At 30.0% G+C, this 11,298-nt stretch overlaps 1 protein-coding gene across 1 annotated transcript; it reads left to right on the plus strand.

Moving 5' to 3' along the window:
- The first annotated feature begins 1,420 nt into the window (after nucleotides 1-1,420).
- LOC148274538 (hatching enzyme 1.2-like) lies at nucleotides 1,421-10,901 on the plus strand. The gene is made up of 7 exons (XM_088236952.1): nucleotides 1,421-1,458; nucleotides 2,941-3,080; nucleotides 4,864-5,058; nucleotides 7,000-7,106; nucleotides 8,970-9,159; nucleotides 9,431-9,567; nucleotides 9,886-10,901. The coding sequence occupies exons 1-7, from the start codon at nucleotides 1,421-1,423 to the stop codon at nucleotides 9,976-9,978; spliced, it is 900 nt and encodes a 299-aa protein (XP_088093078.1). The 3' UTR covers nucleotides 9,979-10,901.
- Nucleotides 10,902-11,298: the final 397 nt, after the last annotated feature.

Genomic DNA, 11,298 nt, shown 5'->3' on the forward strand with positions numbered 1-11,298 from the left:
TCTAATGAATTTTTCGTGAAATTATTTTCAATAAACAAATTATGAACGAAAAGGTTAAATATTTTGAAAGCATTTTTTATTTTTATATAACATGTGTTTTTGTATATAAATAAGATGAAACGGCTTTACAAAAATCATAGATATTTCATCAGTTCTAAAGGTAAGTCGATAATTTTAATACTTGAAAAATAAATTATATTTGGTCAATAATTTTTAAACAGTTTAATTTTATTATTCGTTAAATTTGGAAAAAATATTTGTAAAATTACCTTTTTAAAATAATTTTTAAGTTTGTATATAATATTAGCAATTCCTACTAAACTGACTTTTTATATTGAATCACTGAACACTGAACTGGGCTACATGTTGGAACTCACTGAATGAACTGACTATTCTGTCCAAACTTTATTTTGTAATTGCATCGTATGAACTGCATATTGTAACTGACAATGTTTTCATTTATTGTCGAGTGTTCATTTTATTTCTTGACAAGATTTTGAGGCTGTGTACAAATTCCGTGTTACTTAGCGATTTTACATCCGCTCGTATCAGCAGTTTTTCATAAGTCGATTGAATGATTTGATAATAAATTGTTTACATACAAGGAATGTGTGATTTCTTTTCTGCGTGTCCTTAATACGATGGTAAGTTAGTTGAGACTAAGAATTGATTGACTCCTACATATTTGTTGCATTTCAAATAAAAATAAATATTATGTTTTAATGGTAGTGTAATATTCTAAAAGATGAATATCATGTTTTAATTGTATTCGTTTATCTAACTTTTTATTTTTAAAAATTTATTTTAACAGAGAGGGAAAACATTTTTGAGAAGGGTATATGGAAGTCTAGACAGGGCTTATGACCTGTCGTGGGCTGGTTTAAGTGGCCACTTTACACTCTGTGTAACATTCACCATTCTGTCCATGTTTAAACATCCACATTTCCTCAACTCTTCCATTTGTTGACTTTTGTGATTTAAAAGAGCTGGAACCTTTATCACGCGGGTGTGACTCATCCGGCTGAACCAAATCACCTACTAGGCAACGCCTGAAAACCATTTTCCAATTTTTAAACTTCTTCTTTTACCAGGTAGTTAATTGAACAATGTTTGTAAAGTGGTCACTTAAACCAATCAATGACAAGTCATAAGCTCTGTAAATGCCTAGACTTCCATATACCCTTCTCAAAAATGTTTTCCCTCTCTGTTGAAATAAATGTAAATATGAGTAACTCCCTAGGGAAGAAATATAGCCAGTTATTGTTTTAGTAAAATTTTAGAAGGGTAGGCACTGTTTATGAGCTTATATGGAACGCACGCCACTGGATAGAGTTTATGAGTATAACGTTTATTGCAACATAATAATATTTATGCTAAGTGTTTGAGTAGTGTATCAGTGATATTATAGTTCATGTTAGAGATGAATGTATACAGGTGTGCGTTTATGTGTATGTGGGGGTGAGTATAAGTATGTATGTGACAATGTGTAGTGAATATAATAATAGGTTAATTTCACTTTTTTTTACAATTAAAATTTTTTATTTAGGATCCATGAAATACTGTCGAGTAGATTTTTTTTTTTATTACTTATTAGAAGCATTTTTAAAATAATATTTAATTTTTAAAACTCGCAAAAAAGGGCGTCACGATACATGTAAATTTTGCAAATCTTTTAAAACCATTAATTTTTTTATAGATCATCGTCACGAATCTTGACGTCTCAATTATCAATGCCGCACAACATGTGTTTTTCTGAGGACACATTTTTTTATAATTTATTTTTTGAAGTTATTTATGAAAACATTTATTCACAATATCCATGTTTGTTTAGAAACTAAAACTAATTTTTGCAAATCCATTTCACATATATTTATCTGTAATCGTAGTATGCGAACTTTCTCTATCAGGAAAACTATCAACCATCTTATCGATCGATGTGAAATTATCAAGAACGCTCTGGCCTAAACTCTTATATTTTTTAAATATTTTTTTTATTATTTTTATTATTTTTTTTTTTTTTATTTATTTTTTTTTTTCTTTTATTTAGGAAACATACAGTACAGTTACTAAGTTTTATATTTTACACAGTTTGACTTAAATCTAATGGACCAGCGAAGTTTCCATATTATAGAGTAATTAAATGTAAGGTTATTAATTAAAAAGAGGGGAAAAAAACATAAATAGAATTTATTTCAAAATTAAAATTAAGGTAAAAAAAATTAAGAAAATTTGTAAAAGTAATTAAAAGTTATGAATTAAAATAAAGAATGAAAAACATGCTCAGATGTAAAAATAAAATAAGAATAACATTTTTTTAATAAGGAAAAACATAAATATACACAAAAATATATTAAGGGATTCAAAGAAACGATGAGACGAATCTTTAAGGAATGTTTAAATAAGAAAATAAATTTAAGTCAATTTAAAAACATCTTCAAAATTAATGACACATAGTAAGAGCAGAAATATATTGATTTTATATACAAATACAATATAAGTCATTAAAAGTAGTTTAAAAGTATTAAAACATTGACATGTTACAGCAGAAAAAAAAGAAAGAATAACAGGTATAGGTAGTATTTTAAATTTGAAAAAGCAATATAAGGACAAGATTTTAAACCAAAGTAATATAATTGAGAACCAAGTATTGACAGAATTATTCCTAAAAATCAATTGCACCCTTCTGACTATTAAAATAATAACCACCTTTTGACATATGTTGATTAAAAAAAAATTGCTACTTTCACTATGATTTCTTTTATGCATATTGATAAGGTAAATTTCCCTTTGAAGGCATTTTTATTTGGTGTACCGTGGAACAAATTCCAATTATCAAATCCAAATCCGAATAAATTAGTTAAGCTGATATTGCTACCCGGACTAGTTTTATTAAGTGGTTTTATTTACATATCCTAATTGTTCTGTTTGTTTTATTTTCAGATTAAAGATGTCTTGCCTTAGTGTTTTTGTCTTCCTGCTGTTTGGGGTATCTTGCGTATACCCTGTAGAACTTAATATAGCAAAGAATCCGGAAAGCTATCGAAATTTCTTGATTGCGTCTGTAAATGGAAAAGCCACACGTAAGTTAACCCTTTGAAGTAATAACGTAACTTATATGACGTTGTTTGAGATTTTAAAAAACATTGAATTTATAGATGTAATTAAAAGCCGGGAAGATCAGTAATACACTTGTAGTTAAATGAAAAACCGCCACTGTCCATGATCACTGTTTTTCGGAAGACCAACTTAACCAGCAAAAATACAATTTCTTTTATGTTCAATATGTACCTTGTGCGTGGTATAACAGGACGCAAAAATACTAATAATTTTAAGTTGAATGTGCACATTGAACTTAAAAGAAAAATTCATTTCTTTAGTGATTTTGTTGATCTTAAATAGTGATCATGCATAGTAGCGGTTTCGAATTAAACCCCTACAAGTGTATTACTGATCGTTACGGCTTTAAATCATATCTGTAAATTTGTTATTGTTTTTTTATCAATTTAAATAACCATATATTTTATTTTTATTTTATTTTATTTTATTTTATTAATTTTTCAAAAATGCAAGTGATAAATAATAAACAAATAAATACAAATAGCAGTTTTGGAATATTTTCCATAATTACACCGGTAAATTGAAATATGTAGAAGAAAAATTATAGACGTTTTAAATTTATTTAAAATTGTAAATTCAATATGTGATTGCCCTGAACTTTTATCTCTCATCAACTTTAGGGTGCCTGGAAGAATGACTAGACAGGTGCCACCGTTTTGTAGCAACAATTCATGGACAGTGTATGCTTGTAATGCCGTATTAAATATGCTTCATGAACTCGGCAATAGTTATTCCCACGTATCTGATATATTTAGTGTAGGGTATTGTTCCCATAGAACAAACCTTTTGAACTTTTTCAAAGATGGTATATTAATTTATTCATGCATTTCATTTACAGTTTTTGTTCACTTTGCCTAGCTGTGTGAAATAGTACTTATGATTTTCTTGTTGTTTAACTGTATAATGTTTTATTATTTAAACTTTCTACCGAATATGCTGTATAATTTTTAGGTTATTTTTTAAAAAATATACATCTTTTACAATTTTTGTTTTTTTTTTTTTTTAATCTTGTTTTTAAAATTCATGTTTTAAAAAATAAATACTAAGCCAAATATGTTAATATTATAAATGTTTGTAAAAGGCAGATTTGCCATTCATGTTAATTAAATAAAATAAAATATGTGATTGCGCAGCAGGATTATACGTCGCGAAACGTAAATATTTTGACACTTAATATTAGGTGTTCACGGATGTTGCATTGTGTTCCATTGTGAATACGATAAACAACCATGGTGAGAAATTGTTATCGCGTCGCTTATTAGCACGTCGATAATTATTTGTGATTGAGCGACAGGTGGATTTAGTTGAATCCAGTCCTTGTCTACAAAAATTTGGACAAACTCAAAATATATTTATTTTTTGCACCACAACAAGCCAGGAGGCCTAATTACAGTGGTGAATTACATCACAGAAACTCAGGCTTGAGAAAAATCACATTTTATTTTTTTTGTGTTCTCACCGGGAATCGAACCTGGAACCTTCCGTGTGTGAGTCAAGCGTCTTGACCGCTACACTACAGAGGCCGAACTATTGTTCAACGCATAATTGATTGGCTATCCTAAACAACTATTTGATAGAACCTATGACGTTTTTAAGCAATGAATTTTTATGAAAACTTCGGCATTCAATTAAATGCTTTAATTTTTATCGCATGTCAGAAATCTTTTTTTCATACAATTTATCGTAGCATTGAATTTCTTCATTGACATAATACTTTAATTTAGATCGTTTTTTGTATGTTTCCAGCGCCGCTAAACAAAGTATTGGCTGAGAAGCAAAATCTTTGGGAAAGAAGTGGAAAGTTTGAAGGAGACATTGTTCTGACTCCAGAGCAGATAGAATCCCGAGTGAACGATGTTTCAGGAATGAATAATGCCATTCTTAATACTGCCCGACTTTGGACTAACAAGGTGGTTCGATACGTGATAAGTTCAAGTTTTAGTAAGTCAAAAATTTTATAACCTTCTCTCATTTTATTGCTTCACTATTTTTAATTTAAAAAAATCAAAATCACAATCTTGTGTGGCTGTGATGTCACACTGGTCGACATAGGATACAAGACTTGACATATCTCTTTTATTTTTAAAATTATGAATTCGTATTATTTAATTTCTCTTGAAAGTAAAATTTGTATAACTCTGCGAAATGTTAATCCAAAAAAAATATTTATCCAAGAATTAAGAATAGTCCTGAAGGAGCGTAGAATCATATTTGAATACATCGAACTGTGTCCAATAATTCCCCCACTTAGACACACTTTCGCTGCGCGCATACGTTAAGTCGCCGGGTAATGTAATAATAATTTTTCTTTTTTCTTTTTAATACTAGTATTTTACACGTATCTTAATTTTTTAATATTATAAATGGTTTATTCTGTAATTTATTTTTGTTCTTCAATTTTTAATTACTAACGATATATTTTCAAATTTGTATTTAAGCTTAAATTTTTATTATTATCGGTATGTTTTCCAATTTATATTTTTGATTAATTTCTTTATTACTAAATTTATATTTTATAAAAAATTGTATTTGTGGTTCAATTTTTATTATTATCGGTATGTTTTATAATTTATATTTTTATTGATTTTTTCTAATGTTATCATTATTCTTTGAATTTATTAAGCATCATTTAATGATATTAAAAATAAAAAAAAACACATAAAAAAAGGTCCTTCCTAAACACAGGAATTTCCTAGCTAGTTGAGACCTGAAACAAATAAACTCTGTACATTTTAAAACTGTGAAATACATAAATAAATAAATAAATAAATGTTGCTTGATGGGGAAAAAAATTAATCATAACACAAATGTAAGGTAAAAAAAAACAATCTGTTAATTTCTCTTAAATTTTATTGTGCATGCGGAAACATTCATTGACACAACATATTAGATAAATAAAGGGTCATTTAATAAGAGCAATTGAATTTATGAAAATTAAACTTAAAATATAAAACAAATTTTATTTGACACAAAACGGATATTTTTAGATAATGTTAAATAATATTTGATGTAACAAAGATAATGTCGTTCAAATGTCCCCCACGGCGTTGTTTAATACGAGGTCTAATTTCCATTAGGTTTTTTATTAAATGAGCAAAGTAGGGTAAAAAAAATTCTACCCTGACAATACTAACGAAATTTCCATTTTGTTTCTTCGACAATCTGACAGATGGAAAAATAATTCGATTTTTAAGTAATTCATTTGCTACTTAAACATTCGTTTGTTAATTACACATGAAATGTAATGCCATCCTGTTTCTTTAAGATCCTAGCAGTATTTCTACATTTTAAAAAGACACAACACGGCATAGTTAAATTCAAATCAGGTGTTGCGTACTGAGCGACGTCTACAAAGAAACTAATGGGGCAAAACGAAAACCTACTCATTTATGAGTAGTTGAGTCGCCTTCTGTTTGATGTGCGTATGCGGTTTCTGGACTATTCTTAATTCTATGTAATTATCCTTGCTACGCAAAGAATGAATGTCCGCTAATTCAGCAACACATCTATACATATACCTTATACAAGAGAGAGCATGAAGATATAAGTCATAATAAAGAAGACAGAGACGCTGTTCTGCGGTGGGTGTTGTCTAAAACAGATTCAGTCTTCAGTTGGTGGATGACAGTCACATGAGCGGCGTAGTTGTGATTTTTAATTTATTTTGCTATAACAGGGCTAAATAGCATGTTTATTCGCACAAATTATGTAAAAATAATTATTTAACAGATTGTCTCGGTGTTTTTTTTTTCTAAATGTCTGAACTATAGAATAATCTTTCTTTTACTAGTGGAAACACGATGTTACAAGAGAATATTTACCACAGTCTTTGAAGATATAATAACAGCATTATAAACGTTACTTCTAAACACTTTTTTTTAGCTGCAGCACAAAAAACAATGATCAAAGCAGCAATGAACGATATCTCCAATAGCTCTTGTGTCAAATTTCGTCAAAGGTTATTTTCTAAAAATTACATCAGTATTGTTGTGAGTATAATGCTTTTATTATATATTTTTTTATATTAAGAATACTATTTCAGAAGCTAGTCTAGCAAGACAAATTGCAGTAAGAGCGCAAGACACAATTTTCTCCGCCATATCAAGTCTCTGTGGGTAGTTCCATATACGAACTTATCTAATACAACTTAACCCATACACAGAAAAACACTAAATCTAAACAATATCTCAACAAATTTCGAGACATTTTTGAAAAGAAAAGCATTTAACAACATTTAATTATCTGTCGTTGTTTGGTTATTTATTTATTCATTTATATAAACGCTCAATTGGCATTTTAAAAACTTAACTTTACTTTATAGATAAAATTGAAGATAAACGTTAACTTATCATTGTAATCAGGGCCCAGGTTAATCAAAATATGCACATTTTAAACCATTGCATTGTAAGATATATAATATATTACATCTTTTATTTATTTATACGCCCAATGGACATTTTAAGGACGTATGTTTACTTAATAAATTATTATAAAGCAAAGTAGAAAGACACAATGGTATTTAAATTTATTTATATTATATTACATAAAAATATTATACCTGTTTTTTTATTATAGGAGCAAAAATTCATAAACTTTTTTAGTATACCCACGAACAGAGGCCATGCCTTTGTGGATTTTTGTTTACTTTTTTTACTGTTAACATGTATTTCGTTTCAATATTATTATCCTTTATTTTTTAATACTCTGATTTACCTCTTATGTATATGGTAAAAAAAAAAAGTCATACAAAGAAATACACATCGATTAAAAATGACACTTGCGTCTTGTGTGAGCGCTCGATGCGCACTGCAACCACGCAATTATGTGGCCAGCCACTTGCGCTCATATTGCCGGTCCTTTGTTTTGCGCTCAAAAACCGACAAAATAGGGGGCGGTGGGCACGACGAGGAGCATGACGTGCGGCATGACGAGTAATGTTGCCACACTACGTCTCTGCCTCCTTTTCTCGCCACTTCCCATGCCATTCGTCGAGTGGATGGCAGGCCCATTAGGCCTAATGAAACTTAACAAATTACAACAGGGATGGAGAATACCTTAAATAAGGGAAAATGGAAGTCTAGGCATTTACAGGGCTTATGACCTGTCATTGGCTGGTTTAAGTGGCCACTTTACACACTGTGCAACATTCACCATTTTTCCTATGTTTAAACATCCATATTTCTTCAATTATTCCATTTGTTGATTTTAGTGAAGTTAAAGAGCTGAAACCTTTACTGTTGTGAATAGATTCTGACCGAATTATTTCACATACTAGGCAACGCCTAAAAACATTCTTAAATTCAATTTTTAAACTTCTTGGACCAGTTGGTTTCATTAAAATATTTGAGTTTGTCCAAATGTTCGTAGACAAAAGACTGGATTTTATCCCCTCGGGAGTCATTAAGATCAACAAATTACAACAGGGAGAGAAAGAGAGAAGAGGGGGTGAAATCCAGTCTTTTGTCAACGAAAATTTGGACAAACTCAAATATTTTAATATATATATGTTTGAGTATGTTTTATATGTGCGTTCATGTGTGTGTGCGTGAATGGTTCGGAGTGTGCATTCGGTATTTTTATGTATTTTTATTTATTACCTCCACGGAAAACGCAAATGTACACAATTATTCTTTTCTCACTTAAAATTCTTTTTTTTTTTTTGTCACATTTAATGTTTATATCTTTTGCATAATTTATAAAAACTAAATTGATCTTTTCATGTTATTTTTTTTTGTTTTTAATACTTATTATGTATGACTGTATGTTTTCTGAACAAAATTAAATAAAAAAAAAAAAAATAGGTATGCAATAAGTTTATTTATCAACGAATTTATTTTTTAAAATGTTCGCAGGGAAACAATACAGGATGTTATTCATCCATTGGAATGGTCCAAGGAGCTCAGATTCTTAATTTAGAAGCTGGTTGCTTTGTTCATGGGATAATCGTCCACGAGCTCTTGCACTCTCTCGGCTTTTACCACATGCAGAGCACCCATAATCGAGACGACTGGGTTTCGATCAATTGGGCAAAAATTTTAGCAGGTACCATATTGAGTTTAATTTCAGTCCGTCGTTTTTGTTTATGTTATTTAGGTGTTTTTGTCTGCTGCCGATTGCGACACGGCACAAATTATACACTTAACCCAGAAGATGGCTCCTGCAATGGCAGCCGAAATGTCGGAATGAATTCAACTTAAATGGAATCACCTAAAAACGACACATATTGATAACAGTAAAAGTAAAATAAAAAAAACAGTCACTGTGAAAATCTACGCTCCTACTTACAAAGATATTAAAATTATTGTGTTTTTAGGCAAGGAAAATAATTTCATCAAATACTCGGTGAACGAAGTTACAAACTTTAATGTCACATATGACTATGGTAGCGTCCTTCATTATTCTCAATACGCCTTCAGCATCGATGGAAACAAAACAATCACCCCTCTCCAGGTAAAATTTATTTCGTTTGCTTTACACTAGAGATTCGCCGAATATTCGGTAATTATTCACATTTGGCATATTTGGTTCGGTTTTATATGTATTTTCGAAAGCTACATAAATCTTTTAAGAATGATTTTTAATTGCACGATTTTTAAAAGGCGGGGTTTTAAATAGCAGAATCATTTGATTTCCATTCTTTAATCAAACTACAGCCTTAATATACACAACTTAAATTTGACTAATAAACTGAATGATCGACGCGACGTACTAACTTGACTTTTCACCACGGATTTGCTTGCATTGAACTGTAATATTTGTTTTTTTTAGGCAACAAATGCAACTATTGGTCAGCGCGTAGCAATGAGCGCAGGGGACAAAATGAAACTCAACAAGCTGTATTCTTGTAAAGGCTATGTGTAAAGAGGTTTCTACCATTTGAAAATATTATATTGAACAAATACTGGAAAACTAAATTACTTAGAAGTCATGGATCTACAAACAAGAGATAACAGAAAACATCACGATCTTAAAATGGAGTTTATCTAATCACAAAAATAAACAAAGTAGACGAAAAAATCACATCAAATTGATGATCAAGGCAGTAAATACTATCATGAAGAAGTGTACATGAACAAAAACATGTAACATTTTTACAATTTGTAATAACAACAATTTTTCCTGTCCGCACTCAGTGTTGCATAGCGCACAGCATTAACACTCTAACTATAGAGTATTCTGATTATTTTAATTACACGGAAGATAAGATAATCAGTATAACGCTTTAAGTGCCAGTCCAAGGACAGCAACAGTGAAAAATTACTTTTAAACCCGGTATTTCTTATCGACCCTGCAAAGAATCGAACCTGGGACCTTACCTGGGAATGTACCAACCACTAAACTACCAGGCAGACTTAACTTTACTCTATTTTCTTCTCAGGATTTTTATTGTATTCGTTAGCCGCCTGGATACATGATGTTTTTTACAAGATGTTGCGATGTTACGAAAATTCTAAAATATAATATTTTTCAGCAACTGAGATAAACTTCACTTTAAAAAAGAAAAATAAAATGCGTTTGTTTAATACCACCGTGAACAAGTGTACACGAACAAAAAAACGTAATATATCGTTACATACGTATGTATTTTGTTTGTATGTATGTTGCATTATTTCTTAATAATACATCTCACAGCGATGTTTAAAAAAATGCTATTGAGACCAACGTTAGTGAGCAATATCGTTATGAACAAGTACAGACGAACAAAAATGGGTATTACCTATTTTGTTACTTGCGTATTTTTTGTACGTTTTTAAATATGTCTTTTGTAATCAAATGTAATTTTTTTGCCAGTATTGTTAAAAGTATGATAAATATATTTGAAATATTAATTCATTGTTTTTTAAATGACGGAAAAGAAGGAGATTATCATCATCATTTCCTTTCCACACCTAATGGTGCAAAAAAGCACAGCAGTGGTGCAATAATTGCAGCGTATCTTGATAATTTTTGTTACATGAAGGTAAGATGATCAGTTTTACCACTTACGCTTCAGGTGCCAGTCCAGGGACTATGAAATATTCTAGTGTAAAAACACCTTTTAAATAAATACTTTATATCAACCATGTCGGGAATCGAACCCGAGACCTCTTGCATGGTAGGCAAACGCGCTGACCATTAGACCACGAGGCCAATAGGGAAATACAATTGGATTTTTTTACAATTATAAATTAATAAGAAATA

The sequence above is a fragment of the Micrasema longulum genome, unplaced genomic scaffold (assembly GCF_059751315.1).
Source record: "Micrasema longulum isolate JH-2025_06_02 unplaced genomic scaffold, ASM5975131v1 h1tg001627l, whole genome shotgun sequence".
In the NCBI taxonomy this organism is placed as follows: Eukaryota; Metazoa; Arthropoda; class Insecta; order Trichoptera; family Brachycentridae; genus Micrasema; species Micrasema longulum.

Excerpts from the sequence above, each read along its gene's own strand:
- LOC148274538 (XM_088236952.1), top strand. The coding sequence starts at position 1,421 with ATGAATGTATACAGGTGTGCGTTTATGTGTATGTGGGG. Across the intron at positions 5,059-6,999 it reads CGTGATAAGTTCAAGTTTTA|CTGCAGCACAAAAAACAATG; the intron begins GTAAGTCAAAAA and ends ACTTTTTTTTAG. Across the intron at positions 9,160-9,430 it reads TTGGGCAAAAATTTTAGCAG|GCAAGGAAAATAATTTCATC; the intron begins GTACCATATTGA and ends TTGTGTTTTTAG.